This window comes from Cebidichthys violaceus, unplaced genomic scaffold, assembly GCF_023349555.1.
Source record: "Cebidichthys violaceus isolate CVI_PGR_0920_01 unplaced genomic scaffold, fCebVio1.0.p SCAF_7, whole genome shotgun sequence".
NCBI lineage: Eukaryota > Metazoa > Chordata > Actinopteri > Perciformes > Stichaeidae > Cebidichthys > Cebidichthys violaceus.
Window position 1 is genome coordinate 1030908 of NW_027176927.1, and position 19787 is coordinate 1050694.

Below are 19787 nucleotides of genomic sequence, written 5' to 3' on the forward strand. Positions count from 1 at the left end.
CACTGAGTAACAGTCAACAACGCCTGGCCAGATTACACCTAGAGCTGAGTTTGATTTCTTTTTTTCCTTTTTCACTTGCATGCCTCCACTAAAGAACCTTTCTCTTTCCTCCTCCCTCCCAGTTGGAAGGTAGCTTAGCCGATGCCAAGAGGCAGCTGCAGGATGAGATGCTGAGGAGAGTGGATGCCGAGAACCGCCTGCAGACCATAAAGGAGGAGCTGGAGTTCCAGAAGAACATCTACAACGAGGTTCCCACTCTTCACCTGAACCCTTCTATTTTTATTCGGCTGTCTTAAGACATCTGTGCTGCTTTTCATCTCTTCCACAGGATATTGATTCGCTTCCAACATCCTGCCTGTTTGTTTTGCATTTCCCCTTCAGATGTGTCTCTTCTCTTTGCTTCTCACCTCTCCTTTTATTTTATTCTAAATCAAAAAATATACAAATTGTATTTAAATGCTTAGATTTATATTCTTGCCACTTTTCACAATGCTCTGTTTGTCGTCATGCTCTGACCAAAACTGGCAACAGGTGTGTCTTTTACTAATTTAAACATAATGATTAGGAGTTTCTGAAAGGTCACCATGGAGGTAGATTCCTCAGCTGGAGCTCTGTACTTGTAAACAAGTAAATACGGCAAAGCGACTGACTAATCAATGCAATTAAGTTCATTGACCATAACGAGTTTCTGCAGGTCTTTTAATTTGTTTATAGTGCCTGAAAATAAACCAAAATGTCAATGCAAATGACTTTTTTTGCAGTCTAATAAAGAGTTGAGAAAGTCAGATCAGCTTCTAATCAACACAACTCCCAGTTGGGTTAGTGATGAGAAACTAAAAGTAAGTGCTCTTGAGACTGATATCCATCACCAACCTGTCTGTCTGTAGGAGCAGCGTGAGTCCAAGCGCCGCTATGAGTCTCGCGTGGTGGAGATGGACAGCGGGCAGCGGCTGGACTTTGAGAGCAAGCTGGCCGCCGCCTTGGTCGACATGAGAGCCCAACAGGAGGAGCAGGTCCGCCTCTACAAGGAGGAGGTGGAGAAGACCTACAACTCCAAGGTACGTCCGGATGCTCTGCAGCAGACGCAGCTCTGTCGCCACCTAGAGTCCAAGTAGAGGCTGTTATGCAGTTGTCTTAGTCGTAGTTCAGCTTTAATGAGCTACGAATAGTCCAACATCCACAGCTCAGGTAATGCTTATTGATTAAACCTTTTGTACACTCGGTGTGTAAAATCCTTATTCACTTTGCCTCTTTCCTTTTTATCGTCATACAGGACGGGAATTCATTTAACAGCCATAATCAGTGTGTTGCGGGAGAAGTTGTTTGGTTTTATTTACAAGTAAATTCTAATGACAAAGTTTTACTAGACCCCTTTAGAAAATCTATTTTGGGAATTACTGTTTCTAAATTAGCTAACTCAACAGAATGTATTGCAAGAGGCTAAAGAGGTGTTTCTTTGTGGTGTTTTTTTCTTGAAAAGAGCAAAAATATTTCATTCCTTAAATGATGACAGTCCCCTGGAATACAGTAAACCAAACAGCCCAGACTTTACCAGGTGGTTTAGTGCAGGAAGTGGGGCTGCTGTGGCTCAGGGTGTAGAGCGGGTCTTCCTTTAATCACAAGGTTAGCGGTTTGATCGCAAGTATCCTTGAGCAAGCCACTGAACTCCCGGCGCTTCACAGCAGCCCCCTGCCTCTAAATGCTTAGCATTGGTTAAACGTAGATGTATATGTGAGGATTACAATTTCTTTTAAGCCGTGGCTGAAAGACTGCATCTTCTCTCTGTCTGTCAGCTGGAGAATGCTCGTCATTCAGCTGACAGGAACAGCCACTTGGTGGGAGCCGCTCATGAAGAGCTGCAGCAGAGCCGTATGCGAATGGAGGGCATGTCGAGCCAGCTCAGCCTGCTGCAGAAACAGGTACACACACACACACACACACACACACACACACACACACTCACACTCACAGTATGTCAGTGGTTTGTCATCAGTCTGCTGGTTTTACTGGCCACGCTGCTTGGCTGAGCATCATTGATTAATATACCGTTAAGCTTCACCCCAGTCATCAAGCAGATTTACAGTGTTTATACTGTAACAGGTTGTGTACAGACTGCTTAATTGGTCTTAATTGACTAACCTTTTGTATGTGTGTTCTCTTTAACCAGCTGGCAGCAAGCGAGTCCAAGGTGCGGGAGCTGGAGGAGGCTCTGTCCAGGGAGCGGGACCTGATGCGGCGGCGGCTGGAGGATAAAGAGCGGGAGATGGCCGATATCCGAGCTCGGCTGCTGCAGCAGCTGGACGAGTACCAGGAGCTGCTGGACATCAAACTGGCCCTGGACATGGAGATCAATGCGTACAGGAAGCTGCTGGAGGGAGAGGAGGAGAGGTGAGGCAACAGAAGGTCTACAGGTTGTTACAGGAAGAGATGGACACTAACAAGTCAGAGAACAAACCGTAAAGTCACCGTTCTCTACTGACTTTGCCAATCAGGCACAGATCAGCTTAGCAAACAGTTTAGTGGATATCCATTTAGAATCACTACAACCCTACATACAGACATTTCTGTCTGCCTTCATTTTAATAAAGGAAAATCTTATTGATACAGCATACGATGGTATGTTTGGGGAAGATTCCCCGTGCACAAAGCCAGGTCCATACAAACATAGTTTTCTGGTGTTTGGTACTGAAGTACCTGACTGCCCTACACAGAGCCCTGACCTCAACCCCATCACCGACTGTGAGCCTCATCACTCAACACCATCAGACCTCAGTGGGATCAAATCTCTGCAGCCAGTTTCTAAATTCTGGTGGATAGGTTGAAACCTTTTTGTTTGTTTTACAAACCTGCATAGGCACTAATTTGGTGGAAAGAGGGTATAATTCTCCTGAAAAACACAACACTATAAAATGTTTCTAAAACCGTAAAGATATTTTTTCTTTGCTACATCCATGAAAAGATAAATAATCATCTTTCTCTCTACTGCAGCCCCACCTGAGCAGCATTTCTCAAGTTTGTAGCACTTATTTGTTTAACAGGACAAGTTGGCCAAGTATACCTGCTTTTTTACAGCAACGCCCTGTTATCAGTGAAGCACAAAAATACAGACAATAAAAGTAACAGACAGTCACTGACCGTGAACAGGCTCAGTGAAAGCAATCGCAGGCAGACAACAGTAACTAAGAATGGCCTTAAAGTTACAGAGGTGAAAGTGTTCTGGTGCAGATTCCTCTGTGAGCCTGCTGCAGTAACCGTAAAGCCAGTTCTTTCAGTTCTGGTTCTTGGAGTATCAACAAATCACTGCAGCAGGTTGGTTACAGTAGCTACTGTATGGGTTCAAGTGTCAGAGCAGGAAGAGATATCAAAAGGCACTTTACCGACCGTGAGACTCCGTGTTACAAGTGACCGCTTTGGTCTAAATCCACCGTCTGAATCTCTTCTTCTCTCTTTCCTCAGGCTGAGTCTGTCACCCAGCCCTCCACCTACCGCCAAGGTTACAGTGACCAGGACCTCCGGATCAGGCCACGGCCACAGCCACACCAGCCGCGCCGTCCACTCCTCCGGCTCAGGTCACAGCCACACCAGCCGCTTGCTCCACCTCGGCACCGGCACCGGCACCGCCTCCAGCAGCCGCAACTCCTCCGGCACAGCCAGCGCCAAGAAGCGCCGCCTCAATGACAACGACAGCGAGACCTCCAGCATGGTGGGGGGCACCGTGACCAAGACTCGCATTAGTCAGCAAGCCTCAGCCAGCGGCCGCATCACCGTGGACGAGGTCGACCTGGAGGGGAAGTTCATCCGTCTCAGCAACAAGGCTGACGAGGTTAGTGAGTCCACCTGTCACGTGGCTTTTCAACCCTTTAACCTGTTTAAGGGGATTTCACAGTAATAGATGTAATATCGACTGTCTGGTTTTCATAATAATATCCTAACTAATATTTTATGATCATTTCTCCCATCATCCATCTCTCTCTCTTCCCATTTCTGTCATGCAGGACCAGTCTCTGGGTAACTGGCAGGTGAAGAGACAAGTAGGCAACGCCACTCCCATCCTCTACAAGTTTCCCCACAAGTTCACTCTGAAGGCCGGAGGAGCTGTCACTGTAAGTTACACCGACTCCTCTAGATTTGGCCATTTCTTGACCTTCTCATTGTTAATTTGACTAATTATTTCCCTCCACATAAAGGTGCTATTCTTTTTTTGACCACCAGAAGTGCTGTGGAGCAAGATTCTGATTAGTGTTGATGTAAACGTGTTGACGCTTTAGGTGTCAGCGGTGGCGTAGGGTAGTTAAGACGGGCCCCAATGCCCGCTAGTTATGACACACACACACACACACACACACACACACACACACACACACACACACACACACACACACACACACACACACACACACACACACACACCATTGTGTTGTCTTGTAACATGATCAAATAGAGACTTGACATTGGACAACATCTACATACACATTACCCAGAAATCATCATTGCATGTCTGTATATGACAAAAATACCATGTTGAATAGTTTTTTTTATACTATTTTGTTATAGATTACTACTGACTATTTTACCAGAAAAAGCATACAGGTGTATTGAATGTTGCTAATTTTGGATCACTTGTAAGGGCCTGTTCTCTCTATGGGCCCCCCCACCACATGTAGTGGTACAATTGTACTGTTTGACCTAATTTACTTCACTGGTTGACTTAAATGCGCCAAGTATTAATGTGCTAAACTGCTTTGAATGTAAACGGAAGTGTTTTTTTCGAAGAAAACTCCACAGGACACTTATTTTTATTTATTTCATGAGCAGTTTTAAAATTATTTAAAAAATCACAATCTCTTGCAAACTCTATACTTTGACTCTTTGCAGATCTGGGCTGCTTCCGGCGGTGGAACCCACAACCCTCCCACTGACCTGGTGTGGAAGAACCAGAGCTCCTGGGGAACCGGAGACCTCCTGCAGACCTCTCTCATCAGCGCCAACGGCGAGGTCTGGCTTCACCTGTATTTGTTTAGCTTGCCTCGTATGTCTGTTCCTTTTTGAACTGCAATCACTGAATCATTGTGTCCCTTGATGAACCATCAGGAAATGGCCATGAGGAAAGTGACTCGCACGCTGTTCCATGAGGACGAAGACGATGACATGGTAAGCGCCTCTTCTCTTAAAGCAACTGCTGTAGCATTTCCCAGGTAAGCAGCGGTGTCAAGTACCCTGATGTGTCGTCCCCCCCCCCCCCCGCAGGGAGCTCACAGCACGAGTGGCGGAGACAACGAGTACAACCTCCGGAGCCGCACGGTGATCTGCGACTCCTGCGGTCAGACGTCGGACCGCTCAGGTGGTGGGGGTCTACCTGAGGGCATCGTGGGACATTCCTTTTTCATGGGGACCAACGAGCCCAGACAGGTACTGTGCAGTTATGTGTGACAACATGAACAGCAAATTACACCGCATGGGGCACAACAGCACTGTCCTTTTATTTTAAGAGAAAAGTGTGTTTTTTAAATGACCACTTCCTACCTCCTTACTTCCTGCGCCCTTGCTTACACCCATCTTCGAACTTTGCATTTTGATCTCCACTGCACACCTGACAAGTTTTGTGACTGCGTTGCTATCAGGGTCCACAGAGATACAGGCCCAATCCCAATCTCCTCACTCATGGACTCGCAGACTGGACTCGTTCTTGCAAAGTCCGTGAGGGTTTTCAGGCTGTCCCACTGTCAAATAGTCGAGTGTTCTTAGGGCTCTCTCACAGACCTTTTGTGTGCACTCTTGGATGATATCCATCATTCCTGCAGTAAACTTTGGCGGCTCCCTATTTGCTTTGAAGTCACCATCTGATGTTTCATTTTCTGTCCTTCGTCCTCTGCGTTGATTTGATTTCTCAATACGAGGAGGACAAACAAACTCTTGATTGCTTGGTGAAATGAAATCTGTTTTTCTGAAACAACCACTGCTCAGTCCATTGTAATGAGGTAAAAGTTAGAACATTACAAATTAAATAGAACAGCTGCTCCAAAAGAAATCGTTTCATCTTCAACCTAGTTTATTTGTTAATATTCCTCCTTTTTTTCCCTGTTTTCTCCACATTTAACGCTGCAATGTGTCCCTTCCTCCTTCAGGGCCGTGCCAAGCCGGAGAACTGCTCCGTCATGTAAAAACCAGACCTCACCTGAACCTCCTGCAGCCTACAAAGGAGAATAATAATGTTCCTCTGTTGGGTTGCTAGTCTTTATTTTTATTTTTTTTTATATGATCTTATTTTTTTGTATTCAGATTAATCTGCAGGTTAGAATTGCTTTGAGGTTTTTGGGGTAAAGGGTACAGGATTTTCATATTCAGCTTTTTTTTAGTTTTATATTCCACTTATGTTATTGCATGTGTGCTGTGCTAATGCTTGTCCTGCTCTTCTTGCACTCTCTCTCACACACACACACACACACACACACACACACACACACACACACACACACACACACACACACACACACACACACACACACAGCTCCATTGACCAGTGCTTGTGCTTCGATCCGAGCCGAGGTTTCACATTTAATGGCGGCGCTGTCGACGCTCACCACACTCAGCTAGTGAACCCTGTCAGGAATACGTTTGTTAATCATGTTTATCATCCATCAAATTGATCAAATCTTTATTTAAGATGTTGTTGATGTTTACAATCTAATTATCGTTGTTTTTTTTGGCACAATATTTTGCTATATGCTGCAGGGAAAATGCATAAAATTTAAGTTTTTGTTTTGATAAACTATGTTGTAAAAGAAAGCCAAAGTTCTTGAAGCTCAGGGTGTTAAGCAGATTTATTTTTTTTTCACCTTAAGCCTCAGACAAACACGTTGTCGTACATTTTTTTTTTTTATGTGGATTTAGATCATATGTTTGGGCTGCTATGGCGCACACAGAGAATATATAGATGGATATATTTTTTTTTTCTGTAATTCACAGCTCGGCTCCAGAGAGATGTATTTGGTTATGAACGTATATGGAAATAATTATTGTTTACTGGATAAGTCGAATGTTCTAGAAGTTGTAAATGCTTAAATGACATTTAAACGCGTTGCTTCAGTAACTCCAAAGTGTTGTCATGATGACAGGAGCAGGTAGGATTTGTGTTCTACCTGGAGGACCATCAGAAATAGGTGGTGTGTTTTGAATCTCTACTGGTGCCATACATAAAGTATATATTTGTAGGATTTTACTGCTTATTCAACCAAATGAACACTATTTCAACAGAGAGCTGCTGCTGCTGCTTACAGAGTGCAACAGTCGTTTTTGGAAACATTTTAACACGCTTTTTTTACAGACTAAAAAACAAAGAAATGTGCCTTTTAGAGGACAGAAAACAACATCCACTGTTCGTTTGGCTCGTAGCTCAGTCTCAGCTGTCCGATTTGTTGCTCCTGAAAACTGGTCATAAGGGCTTTATTTTTCTTTCCTCTTAAGCTTACTGCCTTTGCAAATCTCCAGGCATGATTTTGGGATCAGAGTGGGATTGTGGGGTTTCTATATTTTTGTGACTTTGGCTTCATGCACTGCTATTATTGAGGGCCTCGCCAAGAATGCGCAGCAGGTAGATTTGTACTGTAGTCTGGCAGCTTAAGTCATTTATACTCCAGTGAAAAGCATAGCAAAGCATTTACAGAAAATACTTGATAGCTTTTCATGTTTTGTACTTTATATGATGGTATTTGTGCCACATTAGATTCTTTTATTTTTGACTTAAGTAGAGGTCTGATTTTGACTCTATGATCCCCAAAGTGCCTTAAAAAGTCTAACAATTGTTAGTTAAAGAAATGACCAGCTCCAAAGATTTATAATTGAAAAAGATTTAGTATTTATCTCATATGAGAGTGTAAATATGAGACATGATTACTGTATGTAATTGTGAAATATATGCAACTAATAACTTGACTCGTCGATGCTCTAAACGGATCATTTAAAGGGTGTGGTCAGCGTTTTTCAGAGGCCTGTCTGTCAGATTATAAAGCAGAAAGAAACTTCTTCCTGTACAAAACTACTTGTTTTAGTGTTTTCTTAAGAAACAGACGGCTCTTAAACGTTAATATGCAAAGCTAGTTCAAGTTAATGAAGAACCAACACTTAATAAAATCTGATTGAAATCACAGATGTGATTGAAAGGCCTTTGTGAAACCGTGACCCCTCCCTCTTTACGTCTTGATTGAGGCCTCAGGAATCTTTTGAAGGACTTGAGGATTAAAAATGTTACTGAGGGATTTCTTGTAGTGAGCCTTTGATGCCAAAGTTGTAACTTGCTACATGTAGGATTTGTGTCTCTCATATTGATGCTGTTAAAATTATGAAAAAGCCATTAAGTCGATGTAATGAATGGTTGTTGTTTTTTTTGCTTTTCTAAAATAATGCTGAGTAAAATTCTTTTTTTTCCAGTGACTGACTGTTGTAGTTATTTTCTCATTGTCATTCGAAACCACGGATGAAAAGTGCAGCCATTTTTATTTACATTATACACACATGTTCCCATGGTTACATTCAAAAATATATGCTCATACATAAAAGAAAGCTGAAGCGCTATAAGCTCTAGCATTTAAAGCACGATGTACATTCTTTGTGGTACACAGGGTCTGTTATTTGATTGACTGAACAATTAACTTCATTTGATAAAAAATGCATCATAGCTTTTCTAAAATTATTTAGAGGCAACAAGACTTTGGTTGACAAAAAACAATTACAAATGATTTAGGTCAGAGTACTTAAGTGACAATGTTTTTTGTATTTCGAGTGAACCGGCCCTTTAAATACCACATAAAGACATACGTTGCTGTAGAACACTGCTTTGACATTCATAACGCTGCTTTGGCTTATAATCCCACAATTGATGGTTTAATATTCACAACATAATTATGTATCTATTGGTGCGATCTTTGGTCACAAACTCCTTAAACATCTCTGAAATAAGGCTGTTCTTTAACATTACTGTGGAGATAATATACTCATTTCTATATTTACAAAGTTTTCATATGACAGCAGCAATACGTTCAAACAAACAGGGGACATCATGGCTGGAGGAGACGGTGATAAGAATTATCATAAAATATACTTTTCATCTTTGGCACTTTGGTGAAACAACCTGTTTTCTCCAGATTAATAAAGCCTGAATATCAGAAATATAAAAAAACAAACATTTTTTAATAATGTCTCCGAGCAAAGACTGGCAGGATTTTTGCTGTACAAAACAAACATGCGTTGGAGGACATCTCTAAAAAGGTTGCATGACCTTTGTCTCTCTTTCCTTTTTTGAGTTTTAAAAAGGTTTACTTTCAATGAGCAAACCAAAAGGAGATCCAGCTGTTCATCTAAAGCTGCCTGATTAAAAAAAAAATTAAGGATTTAGAAAATTTGAAATATCTACATTTAAAAAAAAAAAAAAAAAAAAAAAAAAATCGGACAAAATGGGCCTTTTCAACATGCACACCAGCTGATCAGTTGCAGGTTAAATGCAGAACTTCAATCACAGCATATTTAGCTGAGTTTCTCCCCAGTTGCTGCTTTTAAGCGTGAAGTCTTCTGGCGTGTTTTTTTTCCCACGGGATGTGAATGCAGCTGAAGCACCGCTGGCGTCGCCACAGTCCTGCCTTCCTCACCGCAGCCCGCTGGCTCCCCAGTCTGGATGACAAGTCTGTCACGGTGAAGCAAGTACCACTTTAGCCCACACGGGGGCAGTGTTGAGTTGACAGTGGGGTGGGGGTGGGGGTGGGGGTGTGGAGGGGGCATCCACAGTGAACAATAGTTCTGTGGGTGGTCTGCAGCTCTGATTGTCAGGCAAGAGCCGAAAAGTTTGCACAGGCCTGAAATCCTCCCCGAAGTGAGGAGGGGGGGGGAGACTTGCTCCGCTGCGGTGACGGTCACTGAGGTGTTCTCCTGGGGGAGGGGGGGCGGCGGACGGGCGGCAGGTCGTAGTGTCCCGGGATGTGGCTGTTCACGGGGAGGTCGTAGTGGCTCTGGGGGTCCTCGTACGGAGCATGACCGAGGGAACTCTGACGCTCTGAGGGGGAGGAAGATGAAGAACACACTGAGATAAACAAACACGACATGAGGGGTTCTTTATAACCTCTTAATCCACTACATGCATTTAAATAAAGTACCTATAAACCTATATAGAGTATGTTTTAACCTTTGTTCTGCATCTTAAAACTAATATCCTCCTTCCTCTTATAAAAACAAGTAGTAATTGTCTGCTGAACACACAGATGATATCATGAATGTAATTGAATATACATCTTTTCATCCTTACATACGAGTAAAAAGACTATAATGACGTCCATAAGTGTAGGGCTGGTGTTTAAACAGATAACCAAATGACAATATGGTAAAGCACACTTGTAATAATATAAAATGTGAATATTTTTACATAATTAAACACTTAAAAACATCCTAATATCTGCTTACAGCCACATTATAGTGTGTTATAAACCATTTGTTTTTAATAGAATGCTAAATGCTTAATAGTGTCACCAAATGACTGAATCAGGTTGTACCGTGTTGAGTTTTTAGTCGTTTAACAATCTTAAAGATAAAAAGGTTCACTGAACAAATGATCTCAAGAACCACGTTTTTAAGTTTAGAGTTTATTATTAGAAAAATGTTTTACCCTTTAGCAAATTACACAGGAAAAGCTGTCTTAATATATATGTTTTTCTATCGTTAACCTCAATCTGCTGCTTGAGTGAGTGTTAATAACAGTTATTGACGGAGGGGAGGGAGTGCTATTTTCTCCCACTTTTCCTCCCCCAAACTGGCCACCAGGATCCAAAATGGTGACATTCTACTTCAGAGAAAGACTCATATCAAGCCAATATTTTCATGAATCTAAGGATTTGTTTCTCACATGTTTCCCATCATCACTCATGAGTCTGGCTTCATGTTGATGTATTACTGGTGTCTGGACTAACAGAAGAACATCCTCTCTCCAGCTCTTCCTCTTCCCTGTAAACAGTTGCTCATTTATCAGCCTTCTGCCTTCAGGAAGCCCATCCTCCCCATCTGTCGGAGCACAAATACGCTCTAACGTTTGACTGATTGGAGAAACTTAATCAGTTTTTCACATTATTTTAAGTCTCAGCTTATTGATTGAGGATGGAAGGATGATGCATTTTTGAATTAGCGTTACGCTGTTCAAAAGGATTGCCCTGATTGACCTGACAGGGTTCAGAGCTGAAACAATACGTCTATTGATTGATACGTCCATCAACAGGAACTACTTCTCAAGCCAAATGCCAAACATTCCCTTATGACAGCTTCAATATTGTGAGGATTTGCTGGCGTTTTTAATTGTATATGTGATTTATTGATTATCTTTTTGCTCATTTCGGACTTTTTTTAGTCAGACAGGATTCAAATTGTTCTGGCATTTCATAAACCAACTGATTAATGGAGAAAAATAATCAGAGGATAAATAAAAAAAAAAACAATTGTTAGTTGTAGCCCTACAGCAGTGCTGTCAATTTAGTCATCATTTTGAATGTATCTTATTTTAGTTAAACTCAGTAAGATATGTTGACCTTTGTCTCGTTCCACTTCCTGTCATCTCCTTTAAATTCTTCCTCTTTATACTTGAATATGTTGAGTCTTTATTGAGGTGCATGTGATTGGCTCACAGGAATATACAATGTGACTCTGACTCTTCCTAACAACCAGATTCATCTCTTTTCTTGTGATACTAATGATGTAGGAGTAGATTCCATTTACAAGTCACTCTATTTAAGAACACATAAAACATGAATGTCAACCAGCTGTTATTGTGGAGAGGCGGAACTCCTCAGTACATTGCTGAAGGAGGTCGAAAGTGTCGCTCACCTCGGCGTAAGGTGGCCGTGTTGAAGGGAGGCGGGCTGATCTCGGTGTACGCTCGCTCTCTGGGCACGGCGCACTTCATCTCCATGTAGCTGCTCTCTGGGTGGCAGAAGGGCAAACCCGGCAGGTCTTTGATGGTGGCGTAAGGATTCTCGCTGTTCAGAGAGCTGCTGCTCACCGCCACCGCGTCCTTCAGCTCTGCCACCACACAGGAGGCGAAGACATGTGACAGTCAGGAACATGTGGCACAGCAGCAGGACCAAGGTCAGTCTATAATCTGAACACTTTACGACTAAAGACAAATATGTATTCATGTGATCTTTACATAATTGCACCTATAGTTTTATGTAGCATCCTCCTGCTGGTGAACAGTATGTTTTGCTAATTCTCTCTAGTAGGTAATAGAAGAGCAAAAAAGGGTGAAAATAGGGTGATGAACTACCTTTGTTGTAATATTTTCCGAGGCTGGCACTGTAGCTGTAGCTCCGATCAATTCCAAAAGCTCCTGTAAGCAATAAAAGACAAATCTGGCATCTTGATTTTCATTTATGGCAAACTAATCAAAGGCAGATAATCCGCTTTGGAAACCTGCAAAATCAATACCAGGTGAGTGCATGCTGGCAATGCAACTACCACTTTTTATGAAGACCTTATTGTTTTTATAGTCTCACATTAAATGTGCATTATTGACAAGTACCATTTTCTGGCCAAAAGGAAATGGAAAGATAAACTTTTGGTGTATAAAAGAGGACTTTTCTCCTCAGGTGTCACAGCATGTCTCCTCCCTAAAACTTATGAAACAAAAAGTATAACTAACTAACTTATAACTAAATAATAAATCATTTCTAGCAGAAGGTGACATTAGCAGCAAGTTGCAGGTTTTACAACTTGCTGGTCGGAAGGAGGTCCGGAAACCGAATCCTTATTTTTAAATGTTAATCCACTCATTTCATTTTTACTGCTGCAGGTCTATCTGCATAGGTGTCTCCTCTAAATGCTGGTCCTGAATGTGAATCACACAGTGGAGGGAGTCACCCAGACGGACCTGCGTCTTTGCGAGGCTCGTGGTGCTTCCAGTCTGCAGGTAGAGTGGCGTTGCTCTCGACCCCAAACAGGCCCCGCCTCTCCCTCTCCATGTTTTTCACACTGCAGAACAGCTGGTTATTGGTGTTCTGTAGGGCAGAGTGAATGGTACACCAATCAGAAATGCAACAAACAAAAGAGCTATATATAATAAACTAAAGAGCCGTGACTTACTGGTTCAACACTTTACGGTTTATGATTTCATTACCCTGAAAACACGGCCAGCTGTTGTCGACTGGATGCATTACGTATCAGTGCAAGTATGAGATCACCGAGGTGACGTAACAGAGGTGGCATTCACCTTGATGGTGCGGTCGTGGTTGTTGGGGAGGTGTGGCAGCGGAGGCCGGTTCTGGCTCAGTGTGTGGTAGCTGGGGTTGGAGTAGTAGTGGTGGTAACTGTGAGGAACATCTGTAGGCCAAAACAAACACATGGAATCACGTCTGCTGCAATTAAAGTACCTCAAGGTCAATAAAATGCATCTCCGTGGAACAATAATTACAAAAACACATACACACTACTAAAACCACATTGTGACCGAGAGCAGCTATATAAACATCCACATATAATGACTATTTAATGAAAAAAGAGCTAAATATCTTACTTTAAATTCACTGCATGGCATTCAAAAATGATTTCACTGCATCACATTTCACTCTTTTCTAAGCACATCAAGTGTGATGTTACCATTTAACAGTGCTCATCCATTTAAATGACACTTTGTCAAACCGTAAGCAATTAGATAGGAATTGTGATCTTAAGCTTGATAAACATAAGCATTAACAATGATCTGCCACTGTCTAACCTTTCATAGTAATAAAATGCCAGACTATTGGTACTTTTACATAAGTAAAACATGTGAGTAGTACTTCCTCCACCACCATATACAGCATATGAATATTGACCTACCTGGAACGGCGTATTCAGAGTTGACTGTGCGGCTGGTGGAGAAGGACACGGTCGGCGTGTGGTTCTGTTTGTCCTTCTGCCGGCGGCGGTAGAGCAGCAGCAGAGCCAGCAGCAGCACCACCAGGATGACGAGCACGACGATGCCGCCGATGGCTCCCCACGACTCCCTCTCACCGGGAGGAAGGGGGACCATCACGCTCCCTGACTTCACAGACGACTCTGTCAAACAGCAGGTGGAAAGAGAAATAAAGTACAGTTCGTTAAAGCTATACTGCAAAGGGAATTTCATTTTGTGTTTTGGCGGTCCCTGTGGACGAAAGTGGTAGTGCTTCCAAGCACAGAGTCCCTTTAGAGAACCTTTAATTTGACTGCAGCAGGGTCTGACAGTCTGCCCCGTGCAGTCCTGGTTCTGGTTCTCTAGTGCCCCGGCAATACGGCCTGGGCCTCTAACAGCTTGGTGTTGGCTCCCAGCAGAGCAGCAGGGCGAAAATAGTTTATAAAAATAGCCAATCTTCTTCCTCATGACCTCGTTTACTAATGTAGGTCACATGGAGTCATGGCGGAGAAGGAGCGGGTCGTCTTCCAATCAGAAGATCATAGTTCGATCCCCGGCTCCTCCAGTGAGCATGTTGGAGGGTCCTTGGTGGTGATGGCAGGGTAGCCTCTGCCATCGGTGCATGAATGTGTGTGTGAATGGGTGAATGTTGACCCGTAGTGTGAAGTGCTTTGAGTGGTCGGAAGACCAGAAAGGCGCTATACAAATGCAAGTCCATTTACCATTCACCATCAGTAATACATTGACAGTTAAAATGACAGACATAGAAGCCACTGAATTTACAAATGGAATATCAAGCCAGTGACATCTTTTATCCACTACTTCTCAAGAAAGAAAGATTGCAGGCGTGTTTGGATCTCCACCTTGTTTACAGTCTTCTCCTTCACTTTCACACACACAGTCTCCAGTATATCGGTCACAGATGAGGTTGGTCGGACAGGAGCAGGTCTGAGTGCAGAATGGACCAAACCGCCCCGGACTACAGGCTGGAAAACACAAGGTACGTATCACATCCATGCATTACACACATGTAACAAATATTTAACTATGGTGCAAAGATAACAATGTGTGGACATATTTGCACTGAGTACAATGCTGAGAAAATTTAAACTTGGTATTTAATTCTATTTCATCTGTCAGTTTAAGTGAGAGATATTCGAGTGTAGAACTGATGTAGCTGATTTATTTATGAGTCAATCAACAGAACATTAATCTACAACAATCCTAATAATCGATTCACTGCTTCAGACATTTCTCAAGCTAAATTACGCAAATTGATATTGTTAGTTGCAGCCCTATATGACTATATTGTAAATATTTTAAGCAAAACAATAACACTAACACAGGGCATGCATGACAACTCTCAATATCTTGCTGGTAACAGTTGCTTTTGTACCCATAATACCAGTAAATGATCTCTTGGATGTGATGTTATGATTGACGCAGCAATAAGCTGTATTCCTCCATCGGCAGTCGCTTTTCATGTTAGTCTTTAAGACGTTTCCTCCAGAAAATGCACTTCTCTAGTTGCTTCATGACGTCGTACTCACGTATGGAGCAGTCGGTAGCGGTCCAGCCGGGCAAACATTCACAGTGACCGTCCCGGTGGTCGCATGTGGAGTTGTTGGCACAGTTAACACACACTTGAGAGCACCGTTTGCCGTAGTAGCCAGCTGGACAAACTGTAAGACACACAATGTCATGTGAAGAATTGTCCGCAGCGGATTGAATCCAGTGTTTCTGCAACATCCATGATGATTGGTGTGTGTGTGATTCATGATGTTAATGCCAACCTTGATCACAGTTGGGTCCAGTGTGTCCAGGGAGGCAATCACACTCTCCCGTCACATGGTGGCAGCGGTACGACTGGCCACAGGAGGGGCATGACATACTGCACTGGTCCCCGTGCATACCAGCTCTGCATTCTGGGAGACAAGCGGATAAAGAGTGAGCAGATGTCAGTCCAGTACACTTCTGCTTTTGATCCGATCTGTTTTCTGCTGTTTGGCAGCTGGCTGACGACAACACTCACTGTTCTGACAGGTGACTCCCCAGTAGCCCGGGCGACACACACACGCTCCAGTTTCCCTGAAGCACGTGTCGCTGTTGGGGCAATGCTTGAAACAGGTCTGGTTACAGTGGCGCCCCCACAGGCCCTCTGAACATGGCTCGCTACAGCGGGAACCTGGAGGGGGGAAAAAAATGGGGAGTGGATGAAAATTGGCAATATCGCAATGGAGATATGCTCCATCCAAGTAAAAGTCATGCATTCATAAATGTACTTCAGTAGAAGTAAGCAAATATAACAGGTACAATGTGAAGAATGGTTCCTCTCAGAGTTTAAAGTATTGATGCAATAATCTGTGCACGTTTCAGTCCATTTACTACACAATGAGTATACTTTTATTTCTGTTTTTATATTGCAGTATTTCCACTTACTATTTAAATAAAAGATCTGAATGCTCCCTCCAACACTAAATGTGATAATAGCGTTAAAATGAAAACACATAAATATAAATCTATTGTCCAGCTTATACAGCTTTTAAAATGAAAACTAATAGCTACAGGGAAAGTAGAGAGCCTTTGGTGCAGTGTAAAAAACGTTTGTCACAATGTGAATTTTCGGTGATTTGAAGTCAATGGTGGTCCTTTAAGTGAGAGAACAATACAATCCGGATCAAAGAGAGGCCGAGTGGTTTAAAACCTGTGGCTCCGCTAGTTCTGTTGGTACCAAAGCCGAGCTGGCAGCGACACCAGGAGGACGTCATCACTTACCCCACCATCCTGGCAGACAGTGGCACTCCCCGGTGGCAGCCTGGCAGCCGTCGGCATGAACACAATCACACCTCTTCAGGCAGCCTGGCCCAAACGTGCCCATCTGCACATGTGAGCAAATGCCAACGGGCACAGAATCGTCAGGGGAATCTCTTCAACATTCGGCCAGCTCAGTCAGAGTCAGACAAAATACTACACTGGCAATGTGTGGTTGTATAGACAGCCTGGTGGGTTGGCATGGCGGAGACACGAGCGGCACGCGTCCAAATCACAGATTAAAACATACAGAGGGTGAGGTAAGGGATGAAAAGCTGGACAACATTTCTGAAGACAATCAGAACCGACACGTTCTGTATAATTTTCACCCTTATGATTTGTGTATTAATCCTATCAAAGATAGCAGTTCATTTGTCCACTCAGCTCGACGTACAATAAACGTACAGCGCATTTTTCTTATCTTCCACAGTCAGTGGCATGTGTTTTCATGCGATGCTGTGGCTTTAGTCCAGGACATTTTCTGTTGCTTTGGGAGACGAAGGGATGATATGTGAGGGGATGAACACATTAAAACTGATCTTTTCATTAAAACAGAGCACCCTGCTATCTACATTCATTTTATTTCATTGTAGAATGCATAAAGTATATATATTTTATATACATTTCTTCCGGTATTAACAAACACTTTCAGTTTTTTTTTTTATTAATTCTTCCTCTAGTTAACATCAAAGTAATATAAACTGTATTAAATAAAACAGATAATTGTCAGTATTGGTGGCTGGAGGATAGAGTTTACCCACCTTTCATTTAAAAAAAACTGGTGGAATAATCTACTGCAGAGTGATGTGAAGAGTACAATTCCTAGGTTTCTTGAAATATATATATATATTTTTTGTATATGTATTCAAGGTTGCTTTCATTGTCTCCTTCAAGAAAATTATATTTTGGATTAGAGCAATTGTTGCATGAAAAACCGACAGTAAAGTAGTTTGAGATTATCTGATGCTCTCCTCCGTACCACTTCATAGCTACAAAGCCTCATTCAGACATTTACCGGGCACGACTGGTCGCAGCGCGCCCCCTGCCAGCCGGCTGTGCAGGCGCAGGATCCATCTGCAGGGTTACATTTTGCCCCGTTGGCGCAGTGGCAGGTGGCGTTGCATCCTGGGCCCCAGGTTCCCTCGGAGCAGGGGGTGGAACAGTCCGGTCCATGCCAGCCTGCAGACACGCCAAAGGACCGTCAGCCATGTTTGATAGACATGTTTGTTATTTCACCAATTTTGCTCCAGTCATGCATTCATCGGTCTGTCAATAGGTGAAGCAGTCAAACCTTTCCTCTTTCACAGTGACCAACATGTGTGCATATTTTTCTCACCCTCTTTGCAGAAGCAAGTCCCATCAATAGGCGAGCAGTCGACAAAGTTTTCACAGGAGCACTCCAGGGAGCAGTTCTTGCCGTAGGTGCCACTTTTACAAAGATTCTCACAGTGAACCCCCTGCAATAATTAAAAATATTAACTTTAATGATAAACCTAGGCCGCATATAACAGGTGAGACACATATACAATAAAATAGGTAATCAGATCTGAGCACAGAAAATGATTCATTATCTTCATTTATAAATGTCTTCACTGAATCCCAACTAAATCATGGTAAACTCCACCACTCACCGTATACCCGGGGGCACACCGGCATTGTCCCGTGGCGCTGTCGCACACCCCTCCGTTCACACACAGACACGGCTCCAGGCAACCGTGACCGTAGAAACCGTGAGCGCAGGTCTCGTTGCAGAACAGTCCGGCCCACCCCGGCTGGCATGTGCACTCTCCTTTCATCGGGTGGCAGCTGAACAATGAGAATAGAGGAAAATGTGGCGAAATCGCTACAAAACTACAAAGGAACAGTGAGAAAGTGCTGATTCTGCCAAAGAAAACAGTGAGGAGCTACGCTGCTAAATGCTATCGGTGTGGTCGGTGGATCACTTCAGTCGGTTCAGTTAGAAAATGATTGTTAATTGATAAAGATTTGTTAGTGCATGTACTGAACAGCTCTTGTAAATGTCATGATTATTATTACGATATGTGCATTCACTTCACTTCTGATACAGTCATTTCTGACAAGCAGAAACGATCCCATTGGTTGAAAAACATCTCAGCTGGTGGCGCCAAAGAACTTGAGGAGCGTTCAGCTGGACTAATTAGCAAACGTGCTCACCCACACAGGTGTTTTCAATTATTCTGGTTGATTAGGCAAGGCAAGGCAAGGCAAGTTTATTTGTATAGCACATTTCAACAACAAGGCAATTCAAAGCGCTTCACATAAAACCATTAAAAGCATCAAAACATAATGCAAAAGAAAAGGAGATTTAAAAACAATTCATTAAAACACTAAAAAGCTAAAAAACAGAATAATAGTTGCAGTGCAGTTAAAGAAATAAAATACAGTAGTAAAATGCAGAAATGGATTAATATCCTTGAATGTGGTGGTGATTAGGCGATTAGTTGCCCCACCTCCACCACAGGTGCAACAGCAGAGTGAGAGAGATGTGCCATCGAGCACAGACTGCACACGCCCACACAGGCCTGAGAAGAGGTCTAATCACGGGGAATGAAAACACCTGTGGTGGGTTTGACTTTTGAAAAGGAGTTGCCTGAAAGAGCATTGGACAAGAAGGGGTTTTGTTTTTTTTGGCATTAATTGCCGTGGTCGTAATTTTGTACGGTTGAAATACAGAAGAAGTCGGAAAGGATTTAGACGCTGCAGGAGTATTTTTGAAGGTTGTGCACACATCTGGAGAAGATCTAGATGCTACACTTTGGGAAGGATTTGCACTCAAGCAGCTGAGTTATATAGAGTGGACAATATCTGGACTCGTGAATGGGTCCAGACACTCACCTTTGTTTACTGTAAATAGTTTGCACTGAGAAACTGTGAGGGGCAGTAATGCAACTCATGGATGCCAATGTTCATACAACTTAACGGAAGAGGAAGAAGAAAACACCTGTGTGGGTTTAGCATGGCGCTAACGTTAGCCCTGCCCAGAAGAGGGAAAACCACAAGAAGTCAGTGGTGTTACAGACACAGGTGGCAGCATCGAGCTCATCAGGCCTACCAGCAA

The 19787-nt window shown here is 42.9% G+C and overlaps 2 protein-coding genes across 3 annotated transcripts in view; one reads left to right on the forward strand and one right to left on the reverse strand.

The window, feature by feature from the left end:
* The window catches only part of LOC137891663 (lamin-A-like), a 29063-nt gene extending 20633 nt beyond the window's left edge, over positions 1–8430 (forward strand). For both annotated transcript variants that reach the window (XM_068736392.1, XM_068736393.1), the window contains exons 4-13: positions 123–248; positions 888–1058; positions 1794–1919; positions 2168–2388; positions 3457–3823; positions 3996–4103; positions 4876–4995; positions 5092–5151; positions 5248–5409; positions 6126–8430. In XM_068736392.1, coding sequence (XP_068592493.1) covers positions 123–248; positions 888–1058; positions 1794–1919; positions 2168–2388; positions 3457–3823; positions 3996–4103; positions 4876–4995; positions 5092–5151; positions 5248–5409; positions 6126–6161 — 1497 coding nt within the window. In that variant the 3' untranslated portion in view covers positions 6162–8430. The remainder of the gene's footprint in view (positions 1–122; positions 249–887; positions 1059–1793; positions 1920–2167; positions 2389–3456; positions 3824–3995; positions 4104–4875; positions 4996–5091; positions 5152–5247; positions 5410–6125) is intronic.
* A 44-nt stretch (positions 8431–8474) lies between these two features.
* Positions 8475–19787, reverse strand: part of pear1 (platelet endothelial aggregation receptor 1) — a 49793-nt gene continuing 38480 nt past the window's right edge. The window contains exons 10-23 of the mRNA XM_068736391.1: positions 18340–18514; positions 18045–18165; positions 17724–17887; positions 16673–16775; positions 15930–16082; positions 15691–15822; positions 15448–15579; positions 14761–14883; positions 13843–14061; positions 13235–13344; positions 12896–13022; positions 12293–12355; positions 11854–12048; positions 8475–10042 (exon numbers count right to left, since the gene is read on the reverse strand). Of these exons, the coding sequence (XP_068592492.1) occupies positions 9903–10042; positions 11854–12048; positions 12293–12355; positions 12896–13022; positions 13235–13344; positions 13843–14061; positions 14761–14883; positions 15448–15579; positions 15691–15822; positions 15930–16082; positions 16673–16775; positions 17724–17887; positions 18045–18165; positions 18340–18514 (1957 nt within the window). The 3' untranslated portion in view covers positions 8475–9902. The remainder of the gene's footprint in view (positions 10043–11853; positions 12049–12292; positions 12356–12895; positions 13023–13234; positions 13345–13842; positions 14062–14760; positions 14884–15447; positions 15580–15690; positions 15823–15929; positions 16083–16672; positions 16776–17723; positions 17888–18044; positions 18166–18339; positions 18515–19787) is intronic.